General features: G+C 47.9%; 1 protein-coding gene across 1 annotated transcript in view; it reads right to left on the bottom strand.

Annotated features, from left to right (window-relative positions):
- LOC135056039 (E3 ubiquitin-protein ligase TRIM39-like) overlaps positions 1-16,953 on the bottom strand; it is a 68,687-nt gene extending 51,734 nt beyond the window's left edge. The window contains exon 1 of the mRNA XM_063960761.1: positions 16,805-16,953. Within this exon, the coding sequence (XP_063816831.1) occupies positions 16,805-16,832 (28 nt within the window). The 5' untranslated portion in view covers positions 16,833-16,953. The remainder of the gene's footprint in view (positions 1-16,804) is intronic.
- Between the last annotated feature and the right edge of the window lie 728 nt (positions 16,954-17,681).

Here is a 17,681-nt window from a genome sequence, read left to right as displayed (position 1 = left end):
GTCCTTTCAGCCCAATAGGGGCAAGCGGGTTAAAGGCGCGTCCTTTCTGCCCAGAGGCAGAGGTAGGGGAAAGAAGCTGCAGCATACAGCCAGTTCCCAGGAGCAAAAGTCCTCCCCCGCTTCCTCTAAGTCCACAGCATGACGCTGGGGCTTCACAGGCGGAGCCAGGTACGGTGGGGGCCCGTCTCAAATATTTCAGCAATCAGTGGGCTCGCTCACGGGTGGATCCCTGGATTTTTCAGATAGTATCTCAGGGGTACAAGCTGGAATTCGAGACGTCTCCCCCCCGCCGTTTCCTCAAATCTGCCTTGCTAACCACTCCCTCAGGCAGGGAGGCAGTGTTACAGGCAATTCACATGCTGTATTCACAACAGGTGATAGTAAAGGTACCCCTACTTCAACAAGGACGGGGTTACTATTCCACAATGTTTGTGGTAACGAAACCGGACGGTTAGGTGAGACCCATTTTAAATTTGAAATCCTTGAACACATATATAAAAAATTTCAAGTTCAAGATGGAATCGCTCAGGGCGGTTATTGCAAGCCTGGACGAGGGGGATTACATGGTATCACTGGACATCAAGGATGCTTACCTGCATGTCCCCATTTACCATCCTCACCAGGAGTACCTCAGATTTGTGGTACAGGATTGTCATTACCAATTCCAGACGTTGCCGTTCGGTCTATCCACGGCTCCGAGGGTCTTTACCAAGGTAATGGCCGAAATGATGATACTCCTTCGAAAGAAGGGTGTTTTAATTATCCCGTACTTGGACGATATCCTGATAAAGGCGAGGTCCAGAGAGCAGTTGTTGGTCGGGGTAGCACTATCTCGGGAGGTGCTACAACAGCACGGCTGGATTCTAAACATTCCAAAGTCACAGCTGGTCCCTACGACACGTCTACTGTTCCTGGGGATGGTTCTGGACACAAAACAGAAAAAAGTGTTTCTCCCGGAGGAGAAGGCCAAGGAGCTGTCATCTCTAGTCAGAGGCCTCCTAAAACCAAAACAGGTGTCGGTGCATCACTGCACGCGGATCCTGGGAAAGATGGTAGCTTCCTACGAAGCGATTCCATTCGGCAGGTTTCATGCAAGAACCTTTCAGTGGGACCTGCTGGACAAGTGGTCCGGATCGCATCTTCAGATGCATCGGCTGATAACCCTGTCTCCAAGGACAAGGGTGTCTCTGCTGTGGTGGCTGCAGAGTGCTCATCTTCAAGAGGGCCGCAGATTCGGCATACAGGACTGGGTCCTGGTGACCACGGATGCCAGCCTTCGAGGCTGGGGGGCAGTCACACAGGGAAGAAACTTCCAAGGACTATGGTCAAGTCAGGAGACTTCCCTGCACATAAATATTCTGGAACTGAGGGCCATTTACAATGCCCTAAGTCAGGCAAAACCCCTGCTTCAACACCAGCCGGTACTGATCCAGTCAGACAACATCACGGCGGTCGCCCATGTAAATCGACAGGGCGGCACGAGAAGCAGGACGGCAATGGCAGAAGCCACAAGGATTCTCCGATGGGCGGAAAATCACGTGTTAGCACTGTCAGCAGTGTTCATTCCGGGAGTGGACAACTGGGAAGCAGACTTCCTCAGCAGGCACGACCTCCACCCGGGAGAGTGGGGACTTCATCCAGAAGTCTTTCAAATGATTGTAAACCGTTGGAAAAGGCCACAGGTGGACATGATGGCGTCCCGCCTAAACAAAAAGCTAGAAAAATATTGCGCCAGGTCGAGAGACCCGCAGGCGATAGCTGTGGACGCTCTAGTGACACCGTGGGTGTACCGGTCGGTTTATGTGTTCCCTCCTCTTCCTCTCATACCAAAGGCACTGAGGATAATAAGGAGAAGAGGAGTAAGAACTATACTCATTGTTCCGGATTGGCCAAGAAAAGCTTGGTACCCGGAACTTCAAGAAATGATGTCAGAGGACCCATGGCCTCTACCGCTCAGACAAGACCTGCTGCAGCAGGGGCCCTGTCTGTTCCAAGACTTACCGCGGCTGCGTTTGACGGCATGGCGGTTGAACACCGGATCCTGAAGGAAAAGGGCATTCCGGAGGAAGTCATTCCTACGCTGATTAAAGCTAGGAAAGAAGTTACCGCAAACCATTATCACCGCATATGGTGAAAATATGTTGCGTGGTGTGAGGCCAGGAAGGCCCCAACGGAGGAATTTCAGCTGGGCCGTTTCCTGCACTTCCTACAGTCAGGGGTGACTATGGGCCTTAAATTGGGTTCCATTAAGGTCCAGATTTCGGCTCTATCGATTTTCTTCCAGAGAGAACTGGCTTCACTACCTGAAGTTCAGACTTTTGTTAAGGGAGTGCTGCATATTCAGCCCCCTTTTGTGCCTCCAGTGGCACCTTGGGATCTCAACGTGGTGTTGGATTTCCTAAAGTCACATTGGTTTGAGCCACTGAAAACCGTGGATTTGAAATATCTCACGTGGAAAGTGGTCATGTTGTTGGCCTTGGCTTCGGCCAGGCGTGTATCAGAATTGGCGGCTTTGTCATGTAAAAGTCCTTATCTGATTTTCCATATGGATAGGGCAGAATTGAGGACTCGTCCCCAGTTTCTCCCCAAAGTGGTATCAGCTTTTCATCTGAACCAACCTATAGTGGTGCCTGCGGCTACAAATGACTTGGAGGCTTCCAAGTTGTTGGACGTAGTCAGGGCCCTGAAAATCTATGTTTCCAGGACAGCTGGAGTCAGAAAGACTGACTCGCTCTTTATCCTGTATGCGCCCAACAAGTTGGGTGCACCTGCTTCAAAGCAGACTATTGCTCGCTGGATCTGTAGTACGATTCAGCTTGCACATTCTGCGGCTGGACTGCCGCATCCTAAATCAGTGAAAGCCCATTCCACGAGGAAGGTGGGCTCTTCTTGGGCGGCTGCCCGAGGGGTCTCAGCTCTTCAACTTTGCCGAGCAGCTACTTGGTCGGGGTCAAACACGTTTGCTAAATTCTACAAGTTTGACACCCTGGCTGAGGAGGACCTAGAGTTTGCCCATTCGGTGCTGCAGAGTCATCCGCACTCTCCCGCCCGTTTGGGAGCTTTGGTATAATCCCCATGGTCCTTTCGGAGTCCCCAGCATCCACTAGGACGTTAGAGAAAATAAGAATTTACTCACCGGTAATTCTATTTCTCGTAGTCCGTAGTGGATGCTGGGCGCCCATCCCAAGTGCTGATTGTCTGCAATACTTGTATATAGTTATTGCTTAACTAAAGGGTTATTGTTGAGCCATCTGTTGAGAGGCTCAGTTGTTATCATACTGTTAACTGGGTATTGTATCACGAGTTATACTGTGTGATTGGTGTGGCTGGTATGAGTCTTACCCGGGATTCAAAATCCTTCCTTATTGTGTCAGCTCTTCCGGGCACAGTATCCTAACTGAAGTCTGGAGGAGGGTCTTAGTGGGAGGAGCCAGTGCACACCAGTAGTCTAAAGCTTTCTTTATAGTTGTGCCCAGTCTCCTGCGGAGCCGCTAATCCCCATGGTCCTTACGGAGTCCCCAGCATCCACTACGGACTACGAGAAATAGAATTACCGGTGAGTAAATTCTTATTTTTTCTGACTTCGACAGTGCCTCAAACAAAATCAGAGACTGGGCTGATCATTGCCCATATGGATCTCAAGAAAGTAGCCATGGCTGCCATACATATTGTGAACATGTATGGAGCTCCTGTCAGACCAAAAGGCAAAGCCCAAAACTGAAAGTTATGAGATTGAACTGGTGACCTTCCCAGACTGGAACATGCAGTAAGTGTCCATGAATTTCAATGACTCCACCCTTAAGATGCACATCTGACCAGTGTTTTGAGCTTCCTGATTCAAAATGAACCAAAAAAATAGGATTTTTGTACCTACCGGTAAATCCTTTTCTCTTAGTCCGTAGAGGATGCTGGGGATTCCAAAAGGACAATGGGGTATAGACGGATCCGCAGGAGCTTGGGCACACTACAAAGACTTAAACTGGGTGTGAACTGGCTCCTCCCTCTATGCCCCTCCTCCAGACCTCAGTTAGAAAACTGTGCCCAGGAGAGATGGACAATTTCGAGGGAAGAATTTATTGTTCTAAACACGGTGAGTGTCATACCAGCTCACACCTCAAACACACCGTAGAACGTGGCATTCAGTAGAATACCAGCCAACGGCATGAACAAAACAGCCACATGCTGAGAGAATATGTAACACAACCCGTGTGTCCACAGAAGCAAAAATACGACCCCGCATGCTATGTCATGAACAATGGTAGCAACCGCCAGACAGAGAAGACACACCACCAGGGTGTAACCAAAAGCAATAACTGCAGACACCGTACGCACTGGGACGGGCGCCCAGCATCCTCTACGGTCTACGGACTAAGAGAAAAGGATTTACCGGTAGGTACCAAATTCCTATTTTCTCATACGTCCAAGAGGATGCTGGGGATTCCAAAAGGACCATGGGGTTTATACCAAAGCTTCAAAACGGGCGGGAGAGTGCGGACGACTCTGCAGCACCGAATGAGCAAACATAAGGTCCCCAACAATCAGGGTATCAAACTTGTAGAGCATCGCAAAAGCGTTTGACCCCGACCAAGAATCCGCTCGGCAAAGTTGAACCGCCGAGACTCCTCGGGCATTCGCCCAAGAAAAGCCCATCTTCCCAAAAGAAGGAACCTCCACCGACTTCGGTGACGGCAAAGCAGCCGTAGAACGAACATGCCAAACCGCATCCCAGATTCAGCATGTAACAAACTGCATAACGCAGTCTCCCAAAGTAAGCTGGGACATACCAGATAAACAGGGCCTCTGTTTCTCCAAACTGTGCCAAATTGATGACTTACATACTCAAATCCCTGGCTAGATCAAGGGAATTTGAACCAGCTAATGCCTAAGTAACCCCCGGCATCAAAATAGGCCGATTTCTGCGAAACCCAGAAACCACTCTTGGTAGAACTACCAACCGAGTACTCAATTTCTCTCTATCCACCTGAAAGATCAAACAAGGCTCTTGTGAGACAAAACCACCACTTCCGACAGCCGCCTTGCGGACGTCAAAGTCAAAAGCCTGACCCCTTTCCAAAAGAGAAACTTCGTAAAGAAACTTAATAGGCTTGCCTCCACATTGGCTTGTAACGTATGAATAAGCAGGACCTAGCTGAAAGTTCTCCATAGGAGCCTTCCTGGATACACACCGAGACACATAATTACTAGAGATGAGCGCCGGAAATTTTTCGGGTTTTGTGTTTTGGTTTTGGGTTCGGTTCCGCGGCCGTGTTTTGGGTTCGACCGCGTTTTGGCAAAACCTCACCGAATTTTTTTGTCGGATTCGGGTGTGTTTTGGATTCGGGTGTTTTTTTCAAAAAACCCTAAAAAACAGCTTAAATCATAGAATTTGGGGGTCATTTTGATCCCAAAGTATTATTAACCTCAAAAACCATAATTTCCACTCATTTTCAGTCTATTCTGAATACCTCACACCTCACAATATTATTTTTAGTCCTAAAATTTGCACCGAGGTCGCTGTGTGAGTATGATAAGCGACCCTAGTGGCCGACACAAACACCGGGCCCATCTAGGAGTGGCACTGCAGTGTCACGCAGGATGTCCCTTCCAAAAAACCCTCCCCAAACAGCACATGACGCAAAGAAAAAAAGAGGCGCAATGAGGTAGCTGACTGTGTGAGTAAGATAAGCGACCCTAGTGGCCGACACAAACACCGGGCCCATCTAGGAGTGGCACTGCAGTGTCACGCAGGATGGCCCTTCCAAAAAACCCTCCCCAAACAGCACATGACGCAAAGAAAAAAAGAGGCGCAATGAGGTAGCTGACTGTGTGAGTAAGATAAGCGACCCTAGTGGCCGACACAAACACCGGGCCCATCTAGGAGTGGCACTGCAGTGTCACGCAGGATGGCCCTTCCAAAAAACCCTCCCCAAACAGCACATGACGCAAAGAAAAAAAGAGGCGCAATGAGGTAGCTGACTGTGTGAGTAAGATAAGCGACCCTAGTGGCCGACACAAACACCGGGCCCATCTAGGAGTGGCACTGCAGTGTCACGCAGGATGGCCCTTCCAAAAAACCCTCCCCAAACAGCACATGACGCAAAGAAAAATAAAAGAAAAAAGAGGTGCAAGATGGAATTGTCCTTGGGCCCTCCCACCCACCCTTATGTTGTATAAACAGGACATGCACACTTTAACCAACCCATCATTTCAGTGACAGGGTCTGCCACACGACTGTGACTGATATGACGGGTTGGTTTGGACCCCCCCCCAAAAAAGAAGCAATTAATCTCTCCTTGCACAAACTGGCTCTACAGAGGCAAGATGTCCACCTCATCATCATCCTCCGATATATCACCGTGTACATCCCCCTCCTCACAGATTATCAATTCGTCCCCACTGGAATCCACCATCTCAGCTCCCTGTGTACTTTGTGGAGGCAATTGCTGCTGGTCAATGTCTCCGCGGAGGAATTGATTATAATTCATTTTAATGAACATCATCTTCTCCACATTTTCTGGATGTAACCTCGTACGCCGATTGCTGACAAGGTGAGCGGCGGCACTAAACACTCTTTCGGAGTACACACTTGTGGGAGGGCAACTTAGGTAGAATAAAGCCAGTTTGTGCAAGGGCCTCCAAATTGCCTCTTTTTCCTGCCAGTATAAGTACGGACTGTGTGACGTGCCTACTTGGATGCGGTCACTCATATAATCCTCCACCATTCTTTCAATGTTGAGAGAATCAAATGCAGTGACAGTAGACGACATGTCCGTAATCGTTGTCAGGTCCTTCAGTCCGGACCAGATGTCAGCATCAGCAGTCGCTCCAGACTGCCCTGCATCACCGCCAGCGGGTGGGCTCGGAATTCTGAGCCTTTTCCTCGCACCCCCAGTTGCGGGAGAATGTGAAGGAGGAGATGTTGACAGGTCGCGTTCCGCTTGACTTGACAATTTTGTCACCAGCAGGTCTTTGCACCCCAGCAGACTTGTGTCTGCCGGAAAGAGAGATCCAAGGTAGGTTTTAAATCTAGGATCGAGCACGGTGGCCAAAATGTAGTGCTCTGATTTCAACAGATTGACCACCCGTGAATCCTTGTTAAGCGAATTAAGGGCTGCATCCACAAGTCCCACATGCCTAGCGGAATCGCTCCCTTTTAGCTCCTTCTTCAATGCCTCCAGCTTCTTCTGCAAAAGCCTGATGAGGGGAATGACCTGACTCAGGCTGGCAGTGTCTGAACTGACTTCACGTGTGGCAAGTTCAAAGGGCATCAGAACCTTGCACAACGTTGAAATCATTCTCCACTGCACTTGAGACAGGTGCATTCCACCTCCTATATCGTGCTCAATTGTATAGGCTTGAATGGCCTTTTGCTGCTCCTCCAACCTCTGAAGCATATAGAGGGTTGAATTCCACCTCGTTACCACTTCTTGCTTCAGATGATGGCAGGGCAGGTTCAGTAGTTTTTGGTGGTGCTCCAGTCTTCTGTACATGGTGCCTGTACGCCGAAAGTGTCCCGCAATTCTTCTGGCCACCGACAGCATCTCTTGCACGCCCCTGTCGTTTTTTTAAAAATTCTGCACCACCAAATTCAAGGTATGTGCAAAACATGGGACTTGCTGGAATTTGCCCATATTTAATGCACACACAATATTGCTGGCGTTGTCCGATGCCACAAATCCACAGGAGAGTCCAATTGGGGTAAGCCATTCTGCGATGATCTTCCTCAGTTGCCGTAAGAGGTTTTTAGCTGTGTGCGTATTCTGGAAACCGGTGATACAAAGCGTAGCCTGCCTAGGAAAGAGTTGGCGTTTGCGAGATGCTGCTACTGGTGCCGCCGCTGCTGTTCTTGCGGCGGGAGTCCATACATCTACCCAGTGGGCTGTCACAGTCATATAGTCCTGACCCTGCCCTGCTCCACTTGTCCACATGTCCGTGGTTAAGTGGACATTGGGTACAGCTGCATTTTTTAGGACACTGGTGACTCTTTTTCTGAGGTCTGTGTACATTTTCGGTATCGCCTGCCTAGAGAAATGGAACCTAGATGGTATTTGGTACCGGGGACACAGTACCTCCAACAAGTCTCTAGTTGGCTCTGCAGTAATGATGGATACCGGAACCACGTTTCTCACCACCCAGGATGCCAAGGCCTCAGTTATCCGCTTTGCAGCAGGATGACTGCTGTGATATTTCATCTTCCTCGCAAAGGACTGTTGGACAGTCAATTGCTTGGTGGAAGTAGTAAAAGTGGGCTTACGAGTACGACTTCCCCTCTGGGATGACCATCGACTCCCAGCAGCAACAACAGCAGCGCCAGCAGCAGTAGGCGTTACATGCAAGGATGCATCGGAGGAATCCCAGGCAGGAGAGGACTCGTCAGAATTGCCAGTGACATGGCCTGCAGGACTATTGGCATTCCTGGGGAAGGAGGAAATTGACACTGAGGGAGTTGGTGGGGTGGTTTGCGTGAGCTTGGTTACAAGAGGAAGGGATTTACTGGTCAGTGGACTGCTTCCGCTGTCGCCCAAAGTTTTTGAACTTGTCACTGACTTATTATGAATGCGCTGCAGGTGACGTATAAGGGAGGATGTTCCGAGGTGGTTAACGTCCTTACCCCTACTTATTACAGCTTGACAAAGGGAACACACGGCTTGACAAATGTTGTCCGCATTTCTGGTGAAATACTTCCACACCGAAGAGCTGATTTTTTTGGTATTTTCACCAGGCATGTCAACGGCCATATTCCTCCCACGGACAACAGGTGTCTCCCCGGGTGCCTGACTTAAACAAACCACCTCACCATCAGAATCCTCCTGGTCAATTTCCTCCCCAGCGCCAGCAACACCCATATCCTCCTCATCCTGGTGTACTTCAACACTGACATCTTCAATCTGACTATCAGGAACTGGACTGCGGGTGCTCCTTCCAGCACTTGCAGGGGGCGTGCAAATGGTGGAAGGCGCATGCTCTTCACGTCCAGTGTTGGGAAGGTCAGGCATCGCAACCGACACAATTGGACTCTCCTTGTGGATTTGGGATTTCGAAGAACGCACAGTTCTTTGCGGTGCTTTTGCCAGCTTGAGTCTTTTCAGTTTTCTAGCGAGAGGCTGAGTGCCTCCATCCTCATGTGAAGCTGAACCACTAGCCATGAACATAGGCCAGGGCCTCAGCCGTTCCTTGCCACTCCGTGTGGTAAATGGCATATTGGCAAGTTTACGCTTCTCCTCCGACAATTTTATTTTAGGTTTTGGAGTCCTTTTTTTACTGATATTTGGTGTTTTGGATTTGACATGCTCTGTACTATGACATTGGGCATCGGCCTTGGCAGACGACGTTGCTGGCATTTCATCGTCTCGGCCATGACTAGTGGCAGCAGCTTCAGCACGAGGTGGAAGTGGATCTTGATCTTTCCCTAATTTTGGAACCTCAACATTTTTGTTCTCCATATTTTAATAGGCACAACTAAAAGGCACCTCAGGTAAACAATGGAGATGGATGGATACTAGTATACAATTATGGATGGACTGCCGAGTGCCGACACAGAGGTAGCTACAGCCGTGGACTACCGTACTGTACTGTGTCTGCTGCTAATATAGACTGGTTGATAAAGAGATGTAGTAGTAGTATGTATGTATAAAGAAGAAAGAAAAAAAAAACCACGGGTAGGTGGTATACAATTATGGACGGACTGCCGAGTGCCGACACAGAGGTAGCTACAGCCGTGGACTACCGTACTGTACTGTGTCTGCTGCTAATATAGACTGGTTGATAAAGAGATGTAGTAGTAGTATGTATGTATAAAGAAGAAAGAAAAAAAACCACGGGTAGGTGGTATACAATTATGGACGGACTGCCCAGTGCCGACACAGAGGTAGCTACAGCCGTGGACTACCGTACTGTACTGTGTCTGCTTCTAATATAGACTGGTTGATAAAGAGATGTAGTAGTAGTATGTATGTATAAAGAAGAAAGAAAAAAAAACCACGGGTAGGTGGTATACAATTATGGATGGACTGCCCAGTGCCGACACAGAGGTAGCTACAGCCGTGGACTACCGTACTGTACTGTGTCTGCTGCTAATATAGACTGGTTGATAAAGAGATGTAGTAGTAGTAGTATGTATGTATAAAGAAGAAAGAAAAAAAAACCACGGGTAGGTGGTATACAATTATGGACGGACTGCCCAGTGCCGACACAGAGGTAGCTACAGCCGTGGACTACCGTACTGTACTGTGTCTGCTGCTAATATAGACTGGTTGATAAAGAGATGTAGTAGTAGTATGTATGTATAAAGAAGAAAGAAAAAAAAAACCACGGGTAGGTGGTATACAATTATGGACGGACTGCCCAGTGCCGACACAGAGGTAGCTACAGCCGTGGACTACCGTACTGTACTGTGTCTGCTGCTAATATAGACTGGTTGATAAAGAGATGTAGTAGTAGTAGTATGTATGCATAAAGAAGAAAGAAAAAAAAACCACGGGTAGGTGGTATACAATTATGGACGGACTGCCCAGTGCCGACACAGAGGTAGCTACAGCCGTGGACTACCGTACTATACTGTGTCTGCTGCTAATATAGACTGGTTGATAAAGAGATGTAGTAGTAGTATGTATGTATAAAGAAGAAAGAAAGAAAAACCACGGGTAGGTGGTATACAATTATGGACGGACTGCCGAGTGCCGACACAGAGGTAGCTACAGCCGTGGACTACCGTACTGTACTGTGTCTGCTGCTAATATAGACTGGTTGATAAAGAGATGTAGTAGTAGTATGTATGTATAAAGAAGAAAGAAAAAAAAACCACGGGTAGGTGGTATACAATTATGGACGGACTGCCGAGTGCCGACACAGAGGTAGCTACAGCCGTGAACTACCGTACTGTGTCTGCTGCGAGTGGATGATAAATAATGATATAAAAAATATATATATATCACTACTGCAGCCGGACAGGTATATATTATATAATGACGGACCTGCTGGACACTGTCTGTCAGCAGAATGAGTTTTTTATAGAATAAAAAAAAAAACACCACACAAGTGAAGTCACACGACGAGTGTTTAACTTTTTCAGGCAATCACAATATAGTATACTATACTACTAACTATACTGGTGGTCAGTGTGGTCAGGTCACTGGTCAGTCACACTGGCAGTGGCACTCCTGCAGCAAAAGTGTGCACTGTTTAATTTTAATAATAATATGTACTCCTGGCTCCTGCTATAACCTATAACTGGCACTGCAGTGCTCCCCAGTCTCCCCCACAATTATAAGATGTGTGAGCTGAGCACAGTCAGATATATACATAGATGATGCAGCACACTGGGCTGAGCAGTGCACACAGATATGGTATGTGACTGAGTCACTGTGTATCGTTTTTTTCAGGCAGAGAACGGATATATTAACTGCACTGTCTGGTGGTCACTGTGGTCAGTCACTAGTAAACTCTGCACTCTCTACAGTTCTACAGTACTCCTAAGCTCCAGTAAATCAGGTCAATCTCTCTCTCTCTCTTCTAATCTAAATGGAGAGGACGCCAGCCACGTCCTCTCCCTATCAATCTCAATGCACGTGTGAAAATGGCGGCGACGCGCGGCTCCTTATATAGAATCCGAGTCTCGCGAGAATCCGACAGCGTCATGATGACGTTCGGGCGCGCTCGGGTTAACCGAGCAAGGCGGGAAGATCCGAGTCGCTCGGATCCGTGTAAAAAAAGCTGAAGTTCGGGCGGGTTCGGATTCCGAGGAACCGAACCCGCTCATCTCTAATAATTACTCCAACAACGGTTGTAATGCTGTGCCGTCAGTTCTTTCCTAGCCTGAAGAATTGAAGAAACGACTTCACTGGGAACACCCATTCGGCTTAGGATACAACATTCAACCGCCCCGCCGTTAGACGCAGCCGCGGTAAGTCCTGATACATGCCCCGATCTTGTTGTAACATTACCTCACGTAAAGGAAGAGGGCAGTAATTTTCTATGAGTAAACCATGAAAACTGGATAGCCAACCCTCTCTGGTTAGACCGGATTTCAGAGGATCATCGGAACCATCGATCATCTTACGCTTACCACTGTCAGAAAAGTGAAAGCGGAGAGGCCACCTAGACCGACTAAAAACACCCACGGTGTCACGGGGATGTCCGCTGCTATATCCTGAGTGTCCCTTAACCTGGAACAATCTCCTCGAGGCCTCTCGTTGAGGCGAGACGCCAACATGTCCAATTGCGACACTCCACAAAGACTTGTCACGTCTGGGAAAGCTTCTCGATGATGACAGTATTTTTCCCGGTTGGATATCATGTCCGCAAAGGAAATCTATTTCTCCGTCGTTTACCTCCGGAACGAAGACTGCTAACATAGCGTTTACCAGACTTCCCCCTCAACTGCAAACTGTGCATCTTCTGCCATTTCCGCTTTTTCCTTGTTCCGCCCTAGCGGCTTACTTACGCCATTGCTGACAAGGCTTCTGGCAGAATTAACCCGGCAGAACACGAAGAATACATTCGTCTAAAATAGCTCTTAATTCATAAAAGCTTACAGCAGACAAGTTTCCCAACTTGACCTCATCCTCTGGAAATACGTCCCTTGCAAAGGACTGCTCCCCAGCTTCGGAGATCTATATGCACGGACACCAAGATCTAAACCTGGATCCCTAACCTTCATTTCTCTAGAAGGAAAGAACCGAGCAGACACCACAGGAGCGATGTCCTGGCCGTTTTGATTATATTCCGGTGCATGCGCAGGTGAGACCCGGACCACATTTCAAACTGGTCCCATGAAAACCACTCTGGTATTAGACCTGCTCTCCGAAAAAGGCCTCTCATGCCGCATCCATCTGTCTTATTAATGGAACCTACTGATGAGGTGTCACCTCAAAGCCGATCCAACTCTGGATCCTCAGACCTCTTTCCACAGGAAAAACACCGAACCTTAACCGATCAGTATCTACTCTGAAACCCACTTCTGACATCTGCGTCGTTGGGAAGAACAGGCCAATTCCTGCGCCGAAGAACAGTCAGGGATAAACAAGGATATGCACCTTTTTACAGGAACAACCAGACAATGTCCTGAACGTGACGCACCTCTGTATGGCGTCGCGTGTTACCTCCCCTTCCATAGGGGAGAGGCAAAATCTATTAGAAAAAACAGTAAGGGGAAACAACCGTAACTCAGAATGTTCCCCTTTGGCTTCTATAAATAACTCACAGGTCCTAGTCTATTCCTGGACTAACTGAAAATTAGTAGACAAGTGGTCACCGGAGTGGGGACCAGCCAGATAGACTCAGCGACAAGTGGTGTATGTAGTGGAAACAGAAACTACGTCCACTTCTGCGAACCTAACAAGGCTGCAGAACCCTTACCTTTTCACCTTCCACTGTCTAGACAGAAAAGGAAAAAAGAACGGTCTCGAACCGGTTAAACGACTGCATCCCACAAAAGAATGCGTCATCGCCGCTGTGAAGGAGGTTAACTCACGAATTTAGACTTACCAGCGGATACCGCCGAGATTGACTGAAGATAGGCCACACCAAACAGCTGTATACCTCCCACCAGCATCTCCCGGAGACCTCCTCCGCATTTTTCCAGTCACACCACCTGCTGTCACGTGGCAGCCTGCTGTAATGTTATAAGGAAAAATAAACATAGGCAAGCCTACCCACTCTGGGTAGGATAATTCTATCGGATGCTTACCCGACTACCACACTCCCTCAAGTGCATACATTGCAATTAAGGTCAAAGTATAGAAATAAAATTTCACTTAGCTGCCTGTGTATGATCCTTTGCGACCGGGCTCTGCGTCGACCAGGAGTTGATTTTCATAATTTTCTCTCCGCGTTGTGAAGAGACTAATATTCGAACTCCTTGAGAGGATCGAAACCAACTCGTCACGGCCAATCTAGAGCTTAATCAATAGAGCGACCAGCACATGAGAAGAATACCATTATTTCAGCATTCATGGATATACATCATGTAATACACAATAAAACACATATATCCTAACCATGCATATATAACCTATATCTACATATATACACATATAGATATAACCCATACGCAAATGGATTGTCCAGACCTGTCAGGTCCCTAGTGACAGTAATGTGTTGTGAATGTGTATGACCATGTACTGACATGCCCCAGATCTGGATCTACCAGGAACATTATGGTCGACAGAAACTGAGTAAATGTCGACAACACAGAATAGTAAGCGGGCAAAAAAAAAATAATAATCTTGGAACCCCAAGGGGTCTGAGGGAAGCATACCTCTACAATTGTAATAACACTCCCCCTACTTTTATATATATATATATATATAAAATATATATATATATACCAATACAGGCACAAGGCAATAACAGCCTGTTAATTCTTTTACCCAGGAATTATCGTTGATGCCGACAGGGCATCGACCGACCGCCGTGTCTCCCCTAGCATGTTTACTTGTTTTTAAGCACACAAAAGTAACCTGCTAATACTTAGTTGTTTGAATCAAGTACTGGCAAGCGTCGGCGAAACCGACAGTTATCCCCACAGGCGCCTTTGACAAAGCCCTCACACCTGTCGACACATGTCGACTAACCAATAGTCAGTAAATAACAAGGGAAACAGTGTATTTATGTATTACAACAAGGATTCTGCGTCCATTATCAATCCTAAAGCTATATGACACCCATACAGCATTAAAACACTCTGTGCCCCCCTTTCTTCTTAGTACACAGCAAGTCCCGGTGGGGGACTTAGGAAAATGGCGCTGACCCCTCTGTGAGGGCTAAGCTCCGCCCCTTCCCGGCGCGCTTAAGCCCGCTCGACAAAAAATATATATATAACCCTATATTGAGCCGGGGGACCCTATACACAGGGAGATTTCACCTCTGGGAGGGCAACAGAACCCAAACACTATGTCCCCCACTGTGTTTGTGCTTGGCGGGGACAGCAGGGAAAAATGGCGCTGATTCTGTGTGTGAGGCTAAGCTCCGCCCCTCTCGGCGCGCTATAGCCCCCCTGTATATCTAAAACCAAAGACTCTATATTTACCCAGCACCATGCTGCTCAGGGCGCCCCCGTGCGCGCCCTGCACCCCAGACAACCGATCGGCATGCCGGAGCCCCGGCGCGTCGCGCACCCGCCGCTCTCATGGCTGGTCCTCATGTGCGGCGCCCGGGAGCTCTAACTATCTATGCTGCCCAGGGCGCCACCACCCCCCGGCGCCCTGCACCCATGGCGGCCGACGGGGACCACGGCATAGCGCGCCTGCGGGGGTCTGTATACGGAGCCCCCCGGCAGCGCGAGTAAGAAAACTGTTAATAACTAACTCGCTGCCCCCCCCCCCCACCACGCCCTGCACCCATATAAGCGGTGGCGGGAAAATCGTTATATGCTGGCGGGGGATGAACCACGGTGCCTCAGCACCTAAATGCTTTTTTGCCAGTTTTTCACATTAAGAAGACCAGTAACTTGCTGCCCAGGGCGCTCCCCCCCCAGCGCCCTGCACCCTGTGAGTGCCGTTGGTGTGTGGGAGCATGGAGCGCAGCACTACCACTGTACCTCCGTTACTGAAGTCTTCTGCCGCCTGAAGTCTTCTTTTCTTCCAATACTCACCCGACTTCTTTCTTCTGGCTTCTGTGAGGGGGTGATGGCGTGGCTCCGTGAACAAGCAGCTAGGCGAACCAAGTGATCGAACCCTCTGGAGCTAATGGTGTCCAGTAGCCGAGAAGCAGAGCCTTGAAACTCACAGAAGTAGGTCCTGCTTCTCTCCCCTCAGTCCCACGATGCAGGGAGCCTGTAGCCAGCAGGTCTACCTGAAAATAAAAAACCTAACATAAAGTCTTTCAGAGAAACTCAGTAGAGCTCCCCTAGTGTGTGACCCATCACTCCTGGGCACAAAGTCTAACTGAGGTCTGGAGGAGGGGCATAGAGGGAGGAGCCAGTTCACACCCAGTTTAAGTCTTTATAGTGTGCCCAAGCTCCTGCGGATCCGTCTATACCCCATGGTCCTTTTGGAATCCCCAGCATCCTCTAGGACGTATGAGAAAACTGGTTTCAGTCGAAGTCTGACCTTTGTATTCTACTGGCACTGGGATAATCCACCTACAGTGAGTATTGTGTGAATGGCTAGTTGCACAGCTTGTAACTTTACCTATATTTAGGGTGATGGATAGTCAAAGGACACTGTGTTATACAGTAGTTCTGTGGAGCTTAATGATGTATACCTGATTCATAACTCCCCAGGAATCTGAAACAAAATTGAATTACTGATCCTGATACATTAGCAGAAGAGCTCCCACCTAATGCTGGGTACACACTGGATGATGTATCATCCATCCGATCGCATCTTACCTTGCTTGCTCCAGGAAGTGTGGCCTCATCCTCGCCATCTTCCCAGTGATATTCAGGAAGATGGCGCATGCGCACTACAGAGCATAGTACCAAATTTTTTGCTTCCACTGTGCAGTGCCATCTTCCAGAAGATGTGACTGGAAGATGGCACCATGGAGAAAGGACCCGCCTCACCAAAAAGCCCAGGTAATGCTCCCCCCTCTCAGCGCCAGTGTCTCCAGGTGGTAATTTAAAAATTTACATTGATTATTTTATACTTTGGATAATTGTCCCAGATGAGATGCTGCGTCTACTTTGCAGAGGAAGTTTTACGTTTTCCTACATAACAATTTTCATTAAAAGATTTCAGAAAAGCGGCATACTGCTGTATATCGTTGTTATATGAAAAGACAAAAAACTGTTAGAATTTCTACCAATGCTGATACTCAGACTTACAGGCAACACATTGGCATGTTCTATTTCTGACAGACCTACCTGTAGGATGAGACGTGGAAACCTCCATGTATAAGGCATGTTAATGTTTGCTCCTCAGAGTTTGAGTGCAGGAAGTTACAGTATAATCCCCTTTTCACTCATTGACTCTCCAGGAAACATGGACCGGCATCATTATGAGATATTCACCAAATTTGGAGATGATGGTTTTCTTCTGCACCTGGAAAATGCAAGAGGGTAAAATCTCCCTTACATGTAATATGCAGCTGATATCTGTATAAACTAGAGATGTGCACCGGACATTTTTCGGGTTTTGTGTTTTGGTTTTGGATTCGGTTCCGCTGCCGTGTTTTGGATTCGGACGCGTTTTGGCAAAACCTCCCTGAATTTTTTTTGTCGGATTCGGGTGTTTTTTTTCAAAAACCCCCAAAAACAGCTTAAATCATAGAATTTGGGGGTAATTTTGATCCTATAGTATTATTAACCTCAATAACCACAATTTCCACTAATTTCCAGTCTATTCTGATTACCTCACACCTCACAATACTATTTTTAGTCCTAAAATTTGCACCGAGGTCGCTGGATGACTAAGCAAAGCGACCCAAGAGGGCGGCACAAATACCTGGCCCATCTTGGAGTGGCACTGCAGTGTCAGACAGGATGGCACTTAAAAAAATTGGCCCCAAACAGCACATGATGCAAAGAAAAGAGAAAAAGAGGTGCACTGTGGTCGCTGGACGGCTAAGCTAAGCAACACAAACACCTCAATATCACAGGAATTATTCGTTCTAATCAATGGTATTATTGGTCCAAATCACTGGAAGAAAATGACAAAATCACTGGAATTATTCGTTCTAATCAATGGTATTATTGGTCCAAATCACTGGAATTATTTGTTCTAATCAATGGTATTATTGGT

The sequence above is a fragment of the Pseudophryne corroboree genome, chromosome 3 (assembly GCF_028390025.1).
Source record: "Pseudophryne corroboree isolate aPseCor3 chromosome 3, aPseCor3.hap2, whole genome shotgun sequence".
Classification (NCBI taxonomy): domain Eukaryota; kingdom Metazoa; phylum Chordata; class Amphibia; order Anura; family Myobatrachidae; genus Pseudophryne; species Pseudophryne corroboree.
This window is presented reverse-complemented; position numbering and strand designations above follow the sequence as displayed.